This window comes from Aythya marila (assembly GCF_965140915.1).
Source record: "Aythya marila genome assembly, chromosome: 2".
Classification (NCBI taxonomy): Eukaryota; Metazoa; Chordata; class Aves; order Anseriformes; family Anatidae; genus Aythya; species Aythya marila.
Genome location: NC_139043.1, coordinates 59,621,685 through 59,643,607, shown reverse-complemented (window position 1 = coordinate 59,643,607; position 21,923 = coordinate 59,621,685). Strand labels below are relative to the sequence as shown.

At 38.0% G+C, this 21,923-nt stretch overlaps 1 protein-coding gene across 2 annotated transcripts in view; it reads left to right on the top strand.

Annotated features, from left to right (window-relative positions):
* Positions 1-19,637, top strand: part of RALA (RAS like proto-oncogene A) — a 28,234-nt gene extending 8,597 nt beyond the window's left edge. For both annotated transcript variants that reach the window (XM_082753297.1, XM_082753296.1), the window contains 4 exons: positions 10,004-10,158; positions 11,134-11,342; positions 14,850-15,024; positions 17,673-19,637. In XM_082753297.1, coding sequence (XP_082609423.1) covers positions 10,045-10,158; positions 11,134-11,342; positions 14,850-15,024; positions 17,673-17,795 — 621 coding nt within the window. In that variant the 5' untranslated portion in view covers positions 10,004-10,044 and the 3' untranslated portion in view covers positions 17,796-19,637. The remainder of the gene's footprint in view (positions 1-10,003; positions 10,159-11,133; positions 11,343-14,849; positions 15,025-17,672) is intronic.
* Positions 19,638-21,923: the final 2,286 nt, after the last annotated feature.

Here is a 21,923-nt window from a genome sequence, read left to right as displayed (position 1 = left end):
CTGCCTCAAATGCTTTATTTGAAAGCTTAAACTTTTTCTATGTCAAGAATTTCATAGGAGTGTTATTCAAACAAGGCTTCTGTGTTCATTCTTTCTGTACTAATACCTTAAAGGATTTAAGGGTGTCCATGTGATTCTTTTACCATAATAATATATGAATGGCTAATGAGGCAAAGTAAGTTGTTTGGAGCAGGAGAAATTCCCTGAGCTATTAACATCAGGACTAGTCTCACTGCGCAGCGAGGTGCATGCAACATGCAAACACTGATGGCATCCCTTCTATAGATCAGCCTGAGAGTGTTGATGCAGCCTGCCATGAGCCTAGAAGGAACTTGTTTTTGCTTTGCAGATACCATTGTTTTCTAGATTTCTGTGTAGCAAGTTAACTTTTCTGCCTATAGACCAGCGAAACTATTTGGCTGGAGTTTCAGTCTGAGTAAGCGGGGATCTTAAGTAATCCTTTCTGGCCTTAAAAATGACTCGATTGATATTTGCTTTTTCTCAGAAATGCACATCTGACATTCTGAATTTCTATCTGAGGAAAGAGTATGGTGTTGTTAACAGTAAAAGTGATTCTTGTGTTAGAGAAAATCTTGATTTATGGACATGTTCTGGCAAATACATGTGTTTCAAGTACATCTTTCGGAAGCCTTCTTCATTCTTTGTTTAAATACCTTACTTTGTCAAGCCAACTCAGAATGCTTGCATTTTAATCTTCCTTAAATATGTTTAATGGATGTTGAAATGGAAGTGTAAAGGGGCAAAAAGGGCACGTTGATGTAGTTGAGTTTTCTTTTGAAATATGGTTGACCAAGGGGGGAAAAAAAGCTGGTTTTATGACACTGAATATGCTGTGAGCAACTTTCTGAAAGCAGAGCTCTTGAACTGCTTTTAAAAGTGAAATGCTGAGGCTCTTGCTGCAAGTTCTGGCATACTGCCTTCTAGGGAACTCCATTTTTGCTGCTTTCCAGAACAGCTGAAAAGCGGTAGCTCTGTGCAAGTGTGAATGATGCCTGACTTATTCTAGTCAAAAAATTGTAGCTTCCTGAGATGCTTTCTTGCCCTTGAAATGCAGGGTGAAAATGTCTCTGGCTAGTATGTCTTAGGTGACAGTAGTTTAACCATGTCCTTGAAGTGTTTCCCTTGGTCCTTAGTCGAATAGCACTAACTTATTATTAACCACCAAGTTGTTGGTTCTGTGCTAGGAAAATTCATCCTTGTGGTCTATGCCTTGTTGCTGACATTTATCTGAAAGGGAAAAAGGTGATTTTTTTTCTCCATCAAATGATGAATAAAATTAAATATTAGCAGATATTCTACATGACATCTCCCATGACAGTAAATTGACTTTTGTCATGATACTTGATTATGGGTATTTGGTATGCAAGCTTTGTCTGCATATGTCATCGTCTTCAGTTTTAGTCTTTCCTTCTTCCTTAGTGTTGCTTATACTAGAAAATCTGGTGGAATACCTGTTTTTCTTTTTTGCCTCTGAATCTTTCCTAGATGAACCTCTCTGCAAGCCTCTAGCATCGATGAATTTCACAGGCTAGTGAGATGGCTGTTCAGTCTTCTGTCATGACTGCTGTTACTGTTAATTCTCTCCTCATGCTATATAAAGCTATACGGAATGAGAACCTTCTGTTAATATTCTGGGTTAAGTGCCTAAATGTGTAGGTTTGAATTCTAAGAGAAGACAGGGCATTTACACTTTGTGTTAAAGCAGCACTTCAGTGCTGTCAGTGTCAGAAAGCTCGGGTTCTCTCAGTGATTACGATAGACTTAGATGGGGTACCAGCCAGGTAACAAACTAGACTGTGGTGTAAATGTGTATTTTAACAAAATTACTTCACAATGTAACTTCGGTCATTTGAACTATAAAAACAAGCTTGCTCTTGGTTTTAACCCAGCTTCTGGGCTTGAGCCTGTTTCTTTTCACACTGATCTCTGGATCAGTCCAGGTGAGCTATGGCAGGTACCTAGAAGGCTTCCAGATGTTCCATGGCAACCATCACATAATTTGCAAAAGGTGAGGAATCTTCAGCAGGTACTAAATTATGGCTGAGCGACCTTGTAACGCTTGCATTGTGTATAGGCTGCAGCTGCTGTAGTCCAGTGTTCAGTCAGGGAACAGTTTGGCAATATTGGTCAGACTGGCAGGCTCTGTTTATATCAGTATCACAGGCACGCAGGTGGGTTTGTGTTGCGTGTTTTGTCAGCTCTTTATGTAGACAGCGATGTATCTTGCTCACTTTCTTTTTGGTACACTGCAAGGTTTAAAATCTGAAGGCCTTGATCTTGTTCCAGAATATTTCTGGTGTTCAGTTCTTCAAGGCTTTTTTGTGCTGTTCCATATGGGTTTCAAGAAACTTCTTTGTGGAGGCGCCTCCTCAGAAGTCTACTTGCAGGATGCCAAAGAGGCTTTTTGATAACCAAATGCTGAAACGGTGACTTAAAACCTGTAGAATACAGATCCAGTCTCACTTCAAAAGCTGCGGCTTACTTCCCGGCTGTGCTCAGAAGCTGGCACTGAGGCCCGGTGGAGCCTCAGAAAGACTGCAGGACAGCTGGGAGCTTGGGTCCCGTTTAGTGGCTTCTTGGCCACTCTCAGTTCTTGCAGTGATGTCTTAAGAGCACAGTGCTGCTGGCATGAAGGGACCTGCTGTTCTTTATAGTGGTGCAGTGTAATTTTTAGGAAGGATGGGGCCTCAGTTACTGGAGGAGTTCACTGGTCGACTCTTCTCGTTTCCGTGCCTGGATACTGTGACAGTTCAAAGTACCCATCTCCAGAAGCTGGGAAGTACAGGTCTCTTGCCTGAGGAGATTTGTTGCTGCTGAGAGATTGAACTTAAGTCACTTTTTGTTCTTTACTCTCTTTAGTAGCTGTGTATCCACCTTAGTAAATTTGTTTTGTGGGTGTGGGAGAGACAAATGCCTTTTATAGTATGCATTAGAAAGCTTTGGAAAGAGGAGTTCCTACCAAACTTTGAATGTGGTTTGACTGCCTGTTAAAGTCATGGGAAACTGAATCCTAATTCCCAGTTACGCAGGTTTATGTCAAAGGGTTATATGCAGGAGAAAGGAAAGGACTTAGAGGAAAGTGTTTCTGAAGGCCTGTTTCTTTGTATAATGATACTAGTTATTTCCAAGATAGGTTTGATGTAAAATTGGGGTTCAATTTCATCTTTCTTTAGGTTACTACTTAGAGTTTATAGTGATTATTTAATATTTAAAATATTTGTTCTACCTTAACACAACACTGATGTTACTTCATGCTGAGCTTGACAGATGTTGCATGTTTAAACTGCAGTAAAAACACGAGTCAAGCTTGAGACATGGAATGTCACTTATTAAAGTAATGCTGATCTAACCTCAAAAGCTTCCTTACTCTACAGTTCTTAAAGCAGCTGGCATCGTGTATCCTGTCCTATGTCCTCATGTATCCTGTCTGTTCCTGGGTCATGGGGTGTTTCTGCTGATCTGGTTTGAATAGTGTAATTGCAACCAGCTGTTGGGAGGGATGACTAGTTAGGCTCAGCCTGCCTGGAGTTGCCTTCTTACATTTCCAGGAACATTTTTGTTGCAGGAATATCTGAGTCATCCATGAGTTGTCTTCCAGATACTCTGAATCTAGTACGCTGTTCTGCACTGATAATTTTCAAACCATACATTCTCGAACACGATTTTGCGATTGTTAACTGAACTGAAGCTACTAAAAATGAAGTAGCTGGGTGAAACGGTGATCTTTTAGTAACCAATAAGGTAGAAATAAGGTTATATTGCTTGGTGATTTCTGGGGACAGGAAATGCATTGGCCCTGTTGTGTTTTTTTATTTATTCTTGCTTCCGTGCTTTTTCCTCAGAATGCTGAACTTTGGCAACCTGTAGACTACATGAGACAACAGAGTTACGAGTTGCTTTGCAGAAGTTGAGAAACTTCAGCGAATGTTCAAACTCACTTAACATGGGGTTACTGTCAAGCAATTACTATAAATTTTCACTTCAGAATGAAATAGAAAGTTTTAGCTTGTGTTTCTGGAGTTGATAGTTTATATTAATCATAAAGTACGTAATACTGCAGGTATTTGCTTAATGAATAAAATGAGTTATTTGTTCAGAAGGTCATGGGTTTCCATTATTAAATTTCCTTTAATTGTTCAGTAAGCAATCAGTAGAATATTTTGCCTTTCTGGATGTATTCTGGTCAAAGCACGCTATTTGTAGTTCTTAGTATTGTACCCATAACTCGCGTTTCAATGAAATCACTTCTGTTCCTCCAAATGTATCAAATTCTAGCTCACTGAATAAAAAAAGAGTAAAAACAGGTGCTGTGATGTATGAGCTACCAGTTGTAATTGATGTTCTCCATATGAAACAGTCCTCAGGGAAAAAAGTTGGTCATCATAAAAATGAGTGGGTAATGAGGTTAATATTATAGTCTTGCAAATCTTGATGCAATCTTCCATTAAGGAAGAGAATAGAAACAAAAGACTAGGAATTCAGTTTTGATGTCATAGTTTTAAGAAGGCTATACAAATACTAATAAAAGAAACTGTTTTATAATTGAAGAAAGGCACCACTATCTCTTATTAACTAGAATCTACTATACTAACTGTACCGATTATCTTTAAACACAAAGCTATGTTTAACTAGTCCCCTTCAAACAAATGCCTGCAGCAAATCAAAGTTCGCCTGTTAAGGACAACTGCATTTTCACAAAGCCTGCATTCAGCTTTATGTATAGCACTGCAGAAGATGCCAGCTGAATTCTTGCCTGTAATGATGCGACTTTGCAGTATAATGCTTCTCCTTCCCTGCTCTGCTCTCATTGACATTGCATTTATGAGACTCGAGGGGATCAAAATGGACAGAGTAGCTTCTTGACCCCTTTTAGTCAAATTCTTTTTAAAATGAGTCTGTCTGATCATACGCTCTGTTCTTCCTTAATTTGTGGCCTGTTGGCTGGTTTTAGGTACATTTTGACAGGGCTGGGTGCATTGAATTTGATTGTTCCCGTAAGTTGCCTGAATATCTGATGCTGGCTAAATAGGAAAAAATCTGTGTCAGTGTTCTCTCTATAGGAAAGAAAGCAATGTGAGCTGGGCATGCATTGTCCTGCTTGGGTTGGTGTGCAGCTACTCTGTTGGCCATGTTTTTTCTCCCTTTTAACATGAGTACGAACATCAGGACTATGATACTGAGGAGGGATGTAGAGGACAATTGGCACAGAGCTGTAAGGAAGCCTGCTTCAATTAAATGTTTTGGAGCAGGTTATTCTGTAAGAAGTCATTTCCAAAGAGCATCTGAGAAATTGGGATAATCTAAGAGGAGTCTTCTGAATGAGCAAGATGAGTAAGGGGATAAAAAGCATATATTTTATTTTTCACCCATAAATTTATTTTTAGGTCTCAGCTTATTTGGCTGAAGAAGTAGATAGGAAGGCAAAATAAATATTTGTAGTAGGGAGATCAAAGATTCCTATTCTTTTTTTCTTTTTTTTTTCCCGCCCCCCCCCCCCCCCCAGTCACATACTTTAAAAGATACCTGGCCAGAAAACATTGTCCCTAGAGATGAAAACCTCTTTTTGTCCTGTTACCTGATCATCCTACCTGCTCTTGTGGCTCTGGATAACCAGTCTGCTTCAAGACTTTATGCAAGGGTTAATGTGATGCAAGCATCTCTAGTTTCCTTGTCCAAGTCCCACTACAGGAGCGCTCTCCAGCTTGTTCCGCAGGTGAGTAGAGCTGACTATCGTGTTTGAATCCACTGGGGACTAGAGCTACCACAGTGTTTCTTGCACAGAGGATGTACCATGCAAGGTGTGGACCTCTGGAAAGGTCAGCATTACCAGATGTACATACCAGTCGCTCAAGAGAGGCAGCAATTTTATACCTTGAGTCACAAGTATCTTTTGCTACACAGAATGATCTTAAGTTATTTTCCTACCTGGTCTTCTTCCCCTCGTCTAGATTTCTGTGCTGTTGGACAAGTTGCTGTGACTGATGCTAATGTGAACTATAGTTGCTTCTCCTGCAGTTCTCTTGATTTAATCTGATCGCTGCCTTACCTGGCTCCACAAAAAGTGATCCTGGCTCCAACTGGAAGCCTGCCATCAGATGGAGCACAGAACTGTGGGGGTGGCTATCTGCAAGCAGGTAATGAACAGCTGTAGGAGCACAGAGAACTGCTTACTTTGGCTGAGCAGCCACCGAGAGTCAATCATTTGTGCCCTTATTTGCTCAAGCATGTTGGAAAGGGCAGTTTCCTAGGAGTTTATCAGCAGCAGAGGTGAGGAGTGATCCACAGCATGGTGGTTAGACAGCGCTCTGGCCCTTCTGAGTAAAGGTATGGAAGTACGTTGTTGAGCCAGTTAAGCTTTCACTTCCCTTCCAACTTGTTAGGCTACACAAAGGACTGTTTAAAAATACTCTCGTGTATGTCATCAGCATTATTGCTGGGGTGGGGATTACCAATGGGTGTGGTAAAAAGCTGACCTGTACGAATGCATTATACAGCTACTGACAACACCCTGCTTGGTTCTGTGTGAACCTTTCTCTGCTGTACAATAACATGGGGTTCTGCTGCAGGAGGGGCCTGTGCTTATCTTCTGGCCTCACAACAGTTTTGCAACTTCAAGATTGGACAAAAATGAAAATAAAAAAGCACTTTAAACAAAACATGAAAGTGTTCTTTTTTTTTTTTTTTGAGCTATGCAAAAGAGGATTCCTTCCCCAGTCTCTGTTAATTTCATCATAATTATTAAGTAGGACAATTAAAAAATGAGGTATGACCCAAATTTATACTTTTTTAATGAACGCTTATGAAAATAAGTCAGGCTACATGAATTAGGGATAGAGAAATATACCTTGTATGAAAGATCTTAGGTTCTTTACTGTTAAAATTGGATTCTATGCTCCACTTTGCTTTTAAAAGCAGACTGAAATAGGTAGAAGTATGTGGCAGTAACTTAAAATCTACCACTTTCAAAGTCTGTCTTCTCTCAGGTGGAGTACCTCTTCTGAAGCAGTCTCTCTGGATTGAATACCGTTTGCACAGAATCAGACCATTCCTGCTTGGTGTGTAGCTTGTTTCTGTCTGCTAGCTTCATGTCTACTGTTCAGCAGGCATGAGTTTGCTCATCTTGTATCTTTATTGGATTATGAAGAACTTGAAATCAACTGACCGTGCTGAACCTCCTCCCGCTGCACAATGGGACAGAATATTTATGGCAAGCTTATCGTTAAGATTTGGAGTATGTGGTAGCACGAAGTTTCGCTGTCTTCAGTATCTTACTGGAATGTTGTTCACTGATGGTTATTGATGACTTGATGACTCAGGATACTGCTCTGACCGGTTGGGTCAGGGTTTTTTTTGTTTTAATTCTGAGTTTTTCTTTGACTCAATCTCTTATGCTTCTTTGAAGAGATGTTATCAAGGCTTCTGAAAATGATTGTCTGCCAGAGATTCTTCCTGGTTAAAAGAGTATTCAGTTAAAAGGAGCATCTTCATTAACTTGAGTGTTTATAAAGGTCTTTCTGTTTGGACATCAGTGTTATGCTTTCCGAGTTTTTTGTCAACTGTTGCACAAAGTTCAAAAAGTGGCAGCTTCTCTTACCTACCCTGGGATCCTCCCAGTTCAATTGAAGCTTCTGGTAGGAGGGGAATATTCCCATTGCTCAATCTACCTAGGGACTGTAGGTTAATTTACAACAAATATTACAGTGAAACGTGACTCTTACGTATCTGAACATTTTCACAAATTGTAGTATTGACTTTGCAGAAACACACCTGACAGAGATCCTGCTGAATTCGTTTGAATTTGCTGCAGTATTGGGGTTCTTGTAGAAGAATGCTATTTCCTTGCTTAGTAAGATTAATACAGACCCTATCTGTGTATCCTGGTGCTCTGGTATCTGTGCTTCTGAGAGTATGCATTGTAATCTAAACTTGTCAAACTGAGCTGTTCTCAGTTGATAACTGGAATTCGGAGGAATGCTACTTCATAGTACTTGTCTGAAATACATATTAAAAACCTAGTAAGTGTGACTTTCAGTATACATTTATTCTCCTAAGAGACAAGTGCAAAGCAAAACAACGTGGAGTAGTTCAAAATGTGGTGTAGCAGGTTGAAAGTGTACACACAGCTAAGAGATATTTTCATGTTCTCGTACTCCCTCTTAAGTAAAAATAAAGCTATGGTTCTTTTAAAGCCATAATGGCCAAAACCAAAATGTGTTTTGTTCTCTGCTACTTGGTCTGTCTCCTCCTTAAAAGACTTTATAACGTAATGTTAGTTATTTCTCTGCTATATGTCTGTAATTAGTACGGCAGCTTACTCATGCTCGTTTCACTTAGATAACCTTTCTGGGAGAAACAATTTAAGCCACTTAATATTCAATTGCATTTTCAGGATTCTTTGACAGCGTAATGGGTAGTGTTATTGATGTGATCCAGAGAGTTTCTCATGTAGGTTTCTTCTTCCTTTTCTAAGTTTTTTTTTTTTTTTTTTTTTTTTGAGTTTTAATTCCAGGAAGGATTGGGTTAGTCTCTAACAAAGCTTCAGTCAGCATGCATTTACAGATAACTGCCTCACTGCTAACAAATCATAGTGCACGTCCTGAGCTAGGGACTTTGATACAAGTTTTTAAAGAACTGTCATGCTTGATGTTCCTGTTGTTTAAACTGCACACAGTGGTGATTCATTATGCAGGAGGATGTAATTTTAGCGTGAGATTGTCAGATGATCATGATGGCTAAAGGTAATGAGGTAATGGTATCTTGTTCCTATGCTGTGTTGTTATCTGGTAGTATAAAACCAGATGATGTTGTCATGTGACTGTCTTCTTTCAGAGCTTTCTGATCGGCAAAATCCAGGTTATGTTTGGTTCTTAGTTGCTGCTGTAGATGTCTCTTGTGTTTATACCCTCTGTAATGGAGAAGTCATTGTGCGTTTTGGATATCAGAGCTAGTTTTGACCTTAATATATGGAGGAGGGAGATCCTGGAGAAAATTTAAGCATTCTTACGAATCTGTGCAGTGAGTTTCCCCTGTTTTAAGACAAAAAGTTCTGTCTTCCATTAAACAGAAATACAGTAGTAATATTGTTGGGATAAGCAGCGAATTAAATGATGATGTAGGATGATAATAGTTGGAGCTCTGCTAAAACTGATTTATTTTATTTTTTTTTAAGGCTAATGGGATTGTTATTTTTGTACACGTGCACGCACACATTACAGTGTATGTGAATGACCTGTCACAGAGCCCTTTGGTTTTACTGAGGTGCAGAGATTTGTGTTTGAGCAAGTAGCTGTGGGACTAGGACAACTATTCCAAGCACAGTGGGTAACTGTGTTTTTAGTCTACAAAGGCAAGCTGAGTCGTTCCACTCTGCCTTAACCAGATTGTTCTTTTGATTTTCAGATTGACTTGCTGAAGCTGATTCATTTTAGGATTTAAATGACACATGTGCCTGATTTTCTCTGGAAAAAAAAAGTACACTAACCAACCCTTGCTGTTGTGTCTTGGTGCCTTCTGCTTAAGCTGGAAATTCCTTCAAACGTCTGTTTTCTTTCCCTTGCAGCTGTCATATCTCATGTTTTCTTGTGTGATGTTGACTCAATGTGGTTTACTTCTTCAGTTCTTGCTTAGTAAACTAACAAGAGTTCGCAACAAGTACCATGTCTCTAAAAGAAAACATTACGTACCAAAATGTAAATCATTTTCCCTAATTGCTGTTGGATGCTGTGAACCCACCTGTGCCCATTCCAAATGGTGAATGCTTTCTTTGCTTATGCCACAAAAAAAAAAAAAAAAAAAAAAAAAAAAGATGGATTTGTTATAATTTGTGAGATGTTTTCCACAGTAAAAAAGCTCACTGCTTTTTTGAGGAACAGAACTGAAATTTAAGCCCTTAACTATGCAGGGATTTGAAATGGATCAATTTTAAGCAGTGTATATGGGAGGGAGAAAAGAAAACAAATGAAGATGTATTTTTTTCTTCTAGGTTTTTTCATTTTATACCTGCAAATTTTCCACAATCCAAAGATGGCAGCAAATAAGCCTAAAGGGCAGAATTCATTGGCTTTGCACAAAGTCATCATGGTGGGAAGTGGTGGTGTAGGAAAATCTGCTTTAACACTACAGTTTATGTATGATGAGGTAAGAATGTGTGCTAGAAATTATCTCATGGAATGTCTGCTACACAGTGTTATTTAAGCATTTAATTGGTACAGTTATTTTCTGAAATGGTCTAAATGTATATGACGTGGTATGAAAGCCAGCTATCGAACTGAGCAAAAATAAAAATATCTTTGTGCTGGCACAGGTTGCCCAGAGAAGCCATGGATGCCCCCTCCCTGGAAGTGTTCAGGGCCAGGCTGGATGGGGCTTTGGGCAACCTGGTCTGGTGGGAGGTGTCCCTGCCCGTGGCAGGGGGTTGGAACTGGATAATCCTTAAGGGTCCCTTCCAACCCAACCATTCTATTATTCTTTGAGATTTCAGATTTGACCTCTTAGAGACACCTGTAAAGGTATAAATTGACTTTTAAGCAAATTGATGGCATTTTTGGAACTTGCTCCTTTACGGTATGTTTTCTTATTTACTAGACCTATTAAAACTTATGTAAATATTATAGCTCAAAGCTTCTTCAGTTTGGTGAGTAGCTTGATGCCTGAAATGATGACCAATTTTTCTTTTTTTTTTCCCCGCTGATGTTGGAGAAGAAAAAAAATCTGTTTCTTGTGTCCCTGCTTTTTTGTCAGTGAAAATCATTCTTTTTGTTTAAGAAGTATAAGTTACGCCTTCAGTGTCCATTAAAAATTGATACTAAATATATTTAAAGTCAGGACTGCTTGATAGCATAATGAAATGAAGCCAGATGTTCTGGTTAACCAGAAACAGACACATAGTTTTGCAGTTACCTCTAAAATTTCCTTGTAATGTCTGAATAAATAAAAAAAAGTTACATCTGTGTTGAATAGTGTGAGCACTTCATGTAGCCTAAATACATAAGCTTATTTATTTGTTACTGTAACATTGTAAGATGTGTGTTTTATTCTTATATGCAAATAGAAACATTTGCTTTGTACAGGCATGATTTTTTTTTTTTTATGTAGTAAAAATTGTGTTTCTAGTTTGTAGAAGATTATGAGCCCACCAAAGCAGACAGCTACAGGAAAAAGGTGGTTCTGGATGGAGAAGAAGTCCAAATTGATATATTAGACACAGCAGGGCAGGAGGACTATGCTGCAATTAGAGACAACTACTTCCGAAGTGGAGAAGGCTTTCTTTGTGTCTTCTCTATTACAGAGCTGGAATCATTTGCAGCTACTGCAGACTTCAGGTAAGTTACAAGGCAAGATAGTTATTGAATTATAGTGAGGTAATTACAATCACTTTCTTTGTTGTTCTATAATATCATTATGTTGGTCCAGGTTAGATGACTGTAGTCACATTGTTTTCAATAGGTGCCTAGCCATGCCTTTGCTATCTGCATACCACTTCGGATATCTTTACTGCTGTGTTTCTAAATACCAAAAAGGTTACTGCTACAAAGCAGCTACACAGCAACATTCAGAAAGCTGCTGCCTTTGAATGTCGCTATTGCTTGGCACTGCAGTGCAAAGAAGCAGTATTTGTGAGTAGGCATAGTGCTATCCCAAGTAATGGATCTGAGAAAAATTGCTTACTGACTGTATGGATATATATAATGTATGTGCAATACCGCATACTCTCCAGAGGTGTCTTTTTTAGTTCTTGCTTGGTATGGCAGATTATGTTGCATTTCTTTAACCTTTGAAACACCACCTAGAGCAAAAAGGTAGCTGTAGCATGTCCAGCTGTCATATGGTAGGCTACTTCATAGTTATAAAGATGACATGACCAGGTTCCATCTGAAAACTGTTTAGATCTGCATCTGGTGATGTCTGTCTGCAAAGTCTTAGGCTATGCAATCTATGTGCGTTGTAGTCTGGGAAGACTGAAATGGGTAGTGTAAGCAATACAACTATTTTACACCTTAAAAGTGTTTTTAACAGCAATTGAGAAGTATTTTTGACTATTCTGAAGCAGCTATCCATTTTGTGTAAAGGTCTGCTGTAAATCTGTCCATCCAGTTTTATATGGACTGAATTCTTCTCTGTAAAATATACTGATGTAAGTTTTTGAATTTACAAAGCAAACGTCAGTGGCTTCTGTATAGGGTTAACCCTTACCATCAAAGTTAGAGAGAATATCACTTAAGGAGCAACATGCAAAATAGAGGCTGGATCTTTCTGCTGTAATGAGGATTTAACAAGCAGTTTGTTGTTGTTGTTTGTTTTTGAATTCTCTTCACACATTCAACACATTAAAACCCTTGTTTTGAGTGGGGAGTTAGACAGAAGAATATTACAAATGTTTGATTTTGTTTGATAGATAAAGCCAAATTAAAATGGTCATCACTATACATATATGCATATATAGTGAAATAAGTAAATCAGTAAAATACCGTATTGCTATATTATATATAGTAAAAAGAAAAAAGACAAGACCAAAAAAAATTTAACAGTTCAAAGGTAATCAAAACAGGAGAGGAGATCATCTTTGAGATAAAAGTGAGGAAACAAATATAAAAAGAGATAATCTGCATCCCACCGAAATAAGGTTTCTTAGAGATATCATCATAGTTTTAGTTAATTAGTCCTAAGTATCAGAATACATTTAATATCACATCTAAGGGAGAAGAAGATAGGGAGAGGAGAGAAAGTGAGCTTTTCCGCTTCTGTTACTTCTTCATTTGTGTGTCAGTATGTGTATGGGTGTGCTTATATATTTAAAGAGAGAGAGGGGTGCATTACCAGTTGTTGCTAGGTATGTCAGTTCTGGAGGGTTATTTAGTATAGTTGAGCTCTAGAGTGCAAAATGACCTCTTCAGTCTGTTCAAAACCCTGTTAATGCTTCAAAGTGCATGATCTTCTACAGACCTAGAAAAAGTCCTTTCTAAGCAAAGGTGAGAGTTGACAATATACATGCTGAAAGAGGAGAAATGGAAGAAAAAGTCCCTTCAGTGAAGAGATTAAAACTCCCAAATCTTTAAAGTGCCTTTCAAGTTGCCTTTCAAATTGTCGAAGCCTGAGTGCTAAAATATCTCATAAAAATGACATTCTTTCTGCTCCATGTAACCTGTATCTCTTGAAGGTACAGTTACAATACATTTGGCATTGTTGAGCAGCCAGAAATAATACTACTTAGAGACAGAAAGAAAATGACAAGAATCTGGATGTTTTAGTTTTTCCATGAAATTTTGCTCTGCTGGAAGGGCAGGACTCCAACAGGAGAGTTGTTTACTACTATCTAGTGTCTTTGGGTTTTCCAGTTTGCTCTGAAATGCCACTGCTCTTTGCCACTTTTTCAGTAGAAAGCAGACCTGCAAAGACTACATTTTTAAATATTTGAAAGGCAATTTGATAAAATGTGCTCCTGCTTTGAGTAGAATTGGTGTGGCTCTAATGATAATTTTTTGTTTGTTTGTTTTAAATTCCAAGCCAGTATATCTAGTTTTTAGCTAGAAGTCTTATTTGCACAGATAGTGTAGTGGTGCACAGAATTCTTATCTATCCACCTGTCCTAATCCACAGACTATTCAAACTACTTTTGGATATCAGCAAACACAGTTAAAAAAATTTGCTTCTTTGTCAGAGAGGGAAGTAATATGGCATCAGTTATACCTGAGAGAGGAATGTGTGTGTGTTACAAGGTGCCTTGAAGACTTATTTGTTGGTTTAAAAAAACAAAGGTTGAAGTGAGGGGATGGGTTGGAGGGCTAACTCAACAAAACTGCATGCTATAAAAAGCAGAGCATTTTATAACAGGAGAAGGAACCTGATATACACCAAATCAAAGCTAGCAAGATGATCAATTAACTCTTTCCAATTTCTCTTCATTCTACATTAAAATCTGGTAATAGGCTTTACCTCAGCCAGAAAAGGGAATTTGGTTCCTTGAGCTTTTTGTTTATCTTTCAGAAATTGCTCCATGATAAAGGGCTAAATTTCACTTACAACTTGATACTCTCTGAGACAAAAGAGAGAAATTTTGTTCTTCCTCTTAAATGCATTTCCAATTAGAAGAAAACCTCTTTCTTTTTTTTTTTTTTTTTAAAGTCTTGAAGGTTGATGTACCAAAGCATTTGTAGTACTCAGTTTTATTTACAGCTTTAAACTCTTCATCCTAGTGGTTCAAACAGAGGTAATGGTCTGTCCTCAAAAACCTGATTTGCAGCTTGTTATCCATACATTGGCTTATAAATGAATGAAGACCTCTCTGTAGAGAGTGAATGCAATTGACTTCAGAAAGATTTGTCAAAGGAATAGGTTTTCTTTTGTTGTGCTGTATCAGTTTACTACCAAAGTAGATAATTTTATCAGCTTTAAACGGCACATGCATTTTATTGGGAAAAATAAAAATGAATGGAAGACGGAAGTCTGGGTAGAGCAAAAGTTGCAGTTGGAAGTAGTAACGTAAAGGTAATGGGAAAGACTCTCAAGTAACACCTTTAGTAAAAAGAAGACTTTATTAGTGTAAATTTTCACTTAAACCAATCTTGTTCTACTCTGTTTAATCTGTTACTGATTCACCTCCTTCCTGCCTGGAAGATTAGTTATCTGTCTTGATCTTCATTGTGTATAGTGTCATAATGAGGTTTAAGATTTTACAGTTACATAAGCTTCATAAAAGGAATAAGTGGGTTTTCATTGTAAGATGGAAGAGTATTTAGTCTGAGTTCTTCTGTCTGTGTTCTAAGAATAGTAGTCCATGAAATACTTAATTCTTTTTTCCCTTTTATTTTTTATTTTTTTTTTATCTCCAGGGAGCAGATCTTAAGAGTAAAAGAAGATGAGAACGTTCCTTTTTTGCTAGTTGGTAACAAATCAGATTTGGAAGATAAAAGGCAAGTTTCTATAGAGGAAGCAAAAAACAGAGCTGATCAGTGGAATGTTAACTATGTGGAAACTTCCGCAAAAACACGAGCTAATGTTGACAAGGTAATAACTCACCTCATAATGCAAAGAATCTCTCCATCAGTTTTTACTTTATAGCTCTCTTCCATGGGCCATACTTAGTGTTCAAGTTATTCTAGCCTTTTTGTGTGTGTGTGTGTAAATTTCAAATTAAATACGTTTCTCCCGTAGCTTGCGATGAGTGCATGACTAGGTCAGTTCATGTAGGACAGTAAAAATGTTTGCCGTCCCAAGTCTATCCTATCTGAACCTGCAAGGAGTAAGTCATTAGACAGGACCCCTTTTCATTTAAAAATTTCTTGAGGCAGCTACTTTGGCCTAGCCTTGTGTTTTCTGTAAAGACAATCTGTTTCTCAACAGTGAGGAAAGCTGTCCAAGGAATCAAGTTAAAGTGGGTAGGAGAGGGATTGGAACCTTCTCTACCCTCATCTAACTAGGTGCTTGGCTGGATGTTGCTTTGATGAAGAATAGATGAATCCTTCTAAGCTTTCAATGGCCTTAGAAGTGCCTCATGAGTTTTTTGGGATAAAGCCTGGTTCAGAAGGTCATGAAATAAGACACAGAATACTTGTCTACAAGAAGATAAATTATTGATTAAGCATTTCAGCTATAATTTCAAAAGACAGGACCTCTTGGAACACAAATCAGAACAACTCTCAATCCTGTAGGCTGCAAAAGTAATGGATGTATGGTAAAAGAAATAAGTAGTTTAAAGTGCTAATCTTTCCTTTCAGACCTATCGATACAGTTGATCATACATTGAAAAATTCTCTAATATAAATGCTTACATCTGAGCAGTTGCAGCATTACAGCAGTAATGGGAGTTCTATTCTGCAGTGACTTTAACTTGGCTGTTGTCATCTGTCAGTTGTCTCCCTGAAGAAATGGCTTGTTCAGTACTACAATAAGAACTTCATGCTTTTCTATAGGGAACATTAAGTCAGTTAAATACAGTGTAATTCAGATGTGTTGAGTTCAGCTCTGACTTTTTTTTTTTTTTTTTGTAATAACAATACTTGATCTTTTAGTTTTGGTGCATAATTGCAGTTAACATCCATCTATTTCAGTCATGTAGAAATTCCCAGATCTTCTAAATCTACTTCACCATTCTTTAGCAGGTGGGAAAAAAGTATTATGCAGATTGATTAAAATATATATCAAGCTTCTGCAGACACGTGGTAGGCTACTACAGAGCTCCAAGTTTCTTTTTGGAGCAGGTGGCATAATGGCAAGATTAGCAAATTACATAGAGTTAAGGTTTAAAAGTCCATAAATTAGGTTTTGTTGGCCCTAGTAAAAAACAGGTATTCTTAGTTCCTTGTTTTCTTGGAGCATCTGAACTTACATGGTTTATTAGGTGGACTTAAGTTAGTATCCTATAAGAAATGTACTTCTCTAAATTCCAAAATGGTGGGTTGCTCTTTTGGGAAAAACACTGTTGGCCTCTGCTTACTTTAATAAAGGTAAGCAACTGAGCACTTCTCAGTAGGTTATGTACCACCGGTGTAAAGGCTTAAGCAAGTTGCCAGTTGCAGCATACCATTAGTAAAGATTTGAGTAAAAGCAAGTAACTTAGTCCACACCTATAAATCTAAAGGCAGCTATATTTCCTGATGGAAACATTTAGTTGCATTGATTTTCCTCTAATCCCGTGTAATAAAGGTTTATGCTTTTGCTGCGATCAATATGAGATTAGTGTAATTGCAAATAAAATCCTACCGTGCTATGTAGAGGAGCTTTTCAGCCCCTGCACTGTCTGTATTGCACTGAAACAGACCAAGCTGATATATATCTCAAAGAGAATTTTTCTGAGACGTTTTAGAACTGCTAAAGTCATCATCTGAACTGCTACAGTAAGATTATAAAGATAGTATTTATTTGCTGCAGTCCATTGGAAGTCAAGATCTTCTCTTCTAATAAATGAAGTAACTTTAAGCAGCCCTGTCACAAGCTTTAACTGGCAGTCTGTTCTCTCTTAACCAATCTACTGGTGTCTCCAACTTCGTCACTTTTGTTTCCTACTAAACCACTTGATGAAAATGAAGTTTATGCATACTTTGAGATAGTAATATGGCAGTTGAGATTCTAAAAAATAGCTTATATAGTTGTATAGTAGATAACTTCGTTTTAAGGGAAATGCTGATTTATTTTTGTGCACTAACTTTGTGCTTAGACTTGCATTGTGGGACATGCAATGAAATGTTCAGGGTGTGCTACTGCACCATTAATATACTTCTAGAATTGGTTATGGCACTTCTTCATCCTTTACAGTTCATCACTAAAAATACTTGAAATATAACTTGAATTATAAACTGATTTCCCTGCGTCTCCCCAGTGAGATGTAGATAATAAAAATAAATAAATAATCCTGGGCAGTAATAGGAGTCTTGTTTCAACCCATGTGGAAAATTGTCTGAGAGGATTCATAAGCAAGTTCCAGAAGACAGGGGAACTATGGTACCATGAAAGAAGCACATTTGCATTATATGGACATGGCCTTATAAACCAATGAAAGACTTGTTGGATTTTTATTTGTTTGCTCAAACTGGTTTTGTATAATTGACTTTATCCTAACCCACGGGAATGGCTGTCACCAGTGATAGCTTAAATTAACTCAAGTATCTGAGAGAGTTTTGGCATTTACATTCTTCCATCTTTTTTTTTTTTTTTAGGTGTTTTTTGATTTAATGAGAGAAATTAGAGCCAGAAAAATGGAAGACAGCAAAGAGAAGAACGGGAAGAAGAAAAGAAAAAGCCTAGCTAAAAGGATCAGAGAAAGATGTTGCATTTTATAATCAAAACCCTGAATTCCTTTCCTACCCTGACCATACTAATAAAAAAAACATAATTTATAAGCATGCCATTGAAGGCTCAAGTGACTGAAATTACTCTAACGTGTTGGAAATCGTAATGTACCACTAAAAGCATGAATTGGAGCTGCACTGAAAGTCAAATTCACTGAAAAAAATTGATGTGGCTTCAAGAGAAGCAAAGTTCAGTCCATTTCATAATTGCCTACCTTCTCACATTTCTTCTGAATGTAGTGTTTCATAGGCAGTCTTTTCTTTAATAGTAAACGGGGAGGGGGGGGAGTACTACTTTGTGGTTTCTTGTAAAGCATACATTTTTTTAATCATTGATAATTGTCACTTCATCTTGTCTTTTGTTGCCTTGAAAAGTACAATTGTGAACGTGATACCTAACAAAGCGGTATGCAGTTGTTTTGCCATGGAGTTATGCAAATCGGAAAAGAATAATGTATATGCGAACAGTTATACTGGGGAAAATTATATGTGGTTCTGCATTACCTGATTAACCTAGAAGAGTGATGTAATCTTTTACATTGAAACATTTGAATATGCCTTAATTTTAAAACCTAATCATAGCAGGTTGCTTAGTCAAGGGTGTATTTTCAACTTGTTTGCATGGAGACTGTCCCTGTGCATCGGTGCGAGGCTGCCCTCCCTGTAGAGTGCAGTTACGTGAATGGTTTTGCTAACCAGCTGTCTGCTAGCAGTGTCTGTTCTTTAAATGTGTGCCATACTCTGGTATTGTGAATAATACAGAGCATATTCAGTCATCTGTAGCTTGGTAAACAATATGGTATCTTAAAGCTAAATGGTCAGAATACGTCTGAGATGGAGGTCATAAGGCTATGGCACATCTATGCCTGGAATGGTCGTTTAAAACTTAACGCGCTGATACCTTGAAAATTCCCTTTTGCGAGTAGTTTTCTGTCTAGATGTTGCTTGGGTTTTAACTCCCTGGAGTAGGGTGGAGTGGAGATGATTCAGTAGCGCAACTCAAAAAGTATTTTGAGTTAAGATGTTGTCCAGGAAATTCTGGTGTCATCAGTTAATTTTTTTTTGTGTGTTCCTGATACTCAGCTATGGGAACACGCTGTGTTATGCTGAAGCTCTTTGCAGGTTTTGTACTGTTTAGTCGAGTTTATGTTGATTTTAAAACGGGGAACATTGTAGCTACTTTTTCTAGTTAATGCTGATATTAAACAATCAAACATGCTTTGCAATAGAGAAACACTTACCATGTGCATCCAAAATCCCCAAACAAAACGTACTGCCGCAGTTGCTTCAGAACAGCAAGAATAGCACACGGTTAGCGTGCTGCATCTTAACTAAAAATACACCAGAACGTTTGAGGGTTTTGGACTCCTCTGGGGTAAGACGGGCTAGATCAATTCCACAAACTGTTATACTTTTTATACATGTGTAAGCCTATAACTGATAGTTTAAAATGTGCTCAAGCAAACTAGGTAACAAATACTTAACTTCCATGCTAACAGACATTTTAGGGACTCAAGTCTTAGAAGTTATATTTGTCATGTTAAATATTTATCAATAGGAATTTTGTATGTGCATTTAGTAGACTGCCAAGTGCAGAATTAAAGTTACTCATGTAACTATGGCAAATAAGCCAGTCCTCATCTTACTGTGTACTCATTTTGGTCTATTTAGCCAGGGAGTGTAACCACTAACATTGTGACTTTGCTTTGGAACCTGTATGCTGGGAACTGAGGTGTTATGAAGCCACCAGACACGTGAAACTTGTCTTGGCTGATGCCTTACCCTGTCCTTTTATTTGCTATTTGAGCCATTGAAAGATGAATAAACTTCCACTTTTTTTAAATACTTGTGCAGTGTTAATTGATAACTATAGCATCTGCTATAACTTCACTGTAAGTTCAGCCTTCCATTGTGTATGAAACTAATACTGAATTTTCATTCTAACTCCATTTTTTTCCATACCTTTGTAGCTTTTTCCATACCTTTGTAGCTTTAAAAACACAGGGGACATTCAAAAATGCTGGCTAAGGACCCGATGGTCTATTTGGTGGCTTCTGTAGCCTCCTGATGAGCACAGCTTAACAAAAGCAGTGTCCAACAGCTTTCTTTGGCGATCCTGAAGTACCCTTGTGCAGGAAGTGCTTTCCCATTCACAGGGATGTTGTTAACATCAGAGGAGGTCACAGATAAAGCCTCTGCAAATTCTAATGGCAATCATAACAATAAAATACAATCTGCATCTGAGCATTATTCTCACAATGTTCATCTACAGGAGTGAATTATTTTCTCTATTACATGAATCAGGCTTACTGAAAATTTTGGGTTCCTCTTTGAGACACCAAGCTCTGCAATGATTGTCTTCTGGAATCTGAGAGGATGCAAAATGATGATAGTCTAATGTAAAATGCAGAGCAACAGAGAGAGCCCCTGGTGTTACGTGAAGGCATGTAATACATTTAGCGGACCAGAACTGTATCAGCAGGTATGGCTGAGCCTACAACAATAGAGAACTGAAAAGGGAAAGCTAACAGCCCATCTTAATTTCTAAGCTCTCTCCCATTACTATCAGACATGCATTGGCTTTTCTAGCCGCATGGATGCACTAGCAGGTGCAAAAACTGATTTTCTTACAAGACTTGCTCTTGACAATTTCTTGTTGTGATTTTAACTTGCATAAAAGACTCTTTCATGAGTCACCTCTTTAAAAAAAAAAAAAAACACAAAAAAAAACAACAAAAAAAAAACTCTCCTTGTGTATATTTTTTTGAGCTTCAGCTTTTTACTAAACCTGAGTGGTAGGAAAGGTACTGATACTGTTAGTAATGGAGTTCAAGCTAATATTTGAACTAAATATATTGACCAGTTTGGAATATTTTTGCTTGAAGCTTCTTTGTCAAAGAAATGCAAAAAAATGCCAAACCATTTGCTGTCTGTGTGACCCTAGGCAGATGTCGACACTTTTCTCATTTCCACAGCTATCCAAGGTGGATCTCACCAACCACTGGTACCATCCATTTAGGTGCTGGCACAGTATTCAGAAGAGCCCATTTTGTCTCTGTGCGCTAAGGTCCTTTCTCCCCCACCCCCTTTTTTTTCTTTCTTCCATGTAGAATGGAAAAATACCAAAGCTTAAGTTGCTAAGAAAAAAATGCTTTGCTTCTACCATCCTCTCGATTAATATGCATTCAGTAATATTTAACACTACCAGAGCCCTTAATACGCAAAATATCTGCTGCCTATGGATGTCAGTGGGACAGTTACAGAGATGCAGGGTGTAATATTCTGTCACACAGATGCAAACAACCCAGGCAGAATTTAGCTAGTTGACTGAGGAAGAATACTCCTGTTTTACCCTGCATCATTCTGCCTTGAGCAAGGCAATTGCTGACTCTCTCTTACTGATCTGGTAATACTGTGTAAAGCTGTAAATGTACCAAAAACACTCAAGATGGGAGCGATTAGGTTCCAAACCATGGAACCTAACCAGTTATGCCTTTCAACGTTTGCAAGGACATTCCCTACCAGCGGACTTCTATGCTGAAGTGTTAAAAACAAGTCTTGTCTACACCCCAGGAATGTGGAAATAGAAGTCTGCAAAAGTGAATGATGTTCTTAACAGGATTTTTGTTCTCCTCCTGCTTTCCACAGTCACTTCAGCAGCTAGCTATCACTAATTCAAAGCAAGGCCAGCTGTTTTGCCAAGATCCTGGATTTTCTGACTTGATGGAAGTTGCCAGTTTTGTAGTTGCCCTCAAGCAGCTGCCTAGCTGCACTCTTGCTGTGGGCTCCCATATATTCAGGCAATTCCTGCATGTGAAACAGATTTTATTTATTTTTTTACCAACCCATCCTTGTGAGGGGTTATGAAAGCTCCTGGGAGGAGAATAAGATACTGAAAATATAAGAAGAAAGTGGTGTTGGTGGCATCTCAGACCCCGTAACAATGAACTGCAGTTCTGCAGTACTAGCATTTATTTGGGTCTGTGTTCCTGCAATATTCAGGAGGACTTTTTTTTTTTTTTTTCCTATTTTCTGCTTTATTTAATATGACAGGATGTTACAAAATAAGGAATGGAGGGAAGGATAATTAACAGCCTAAAACTATGTGCTAAAGGTAAG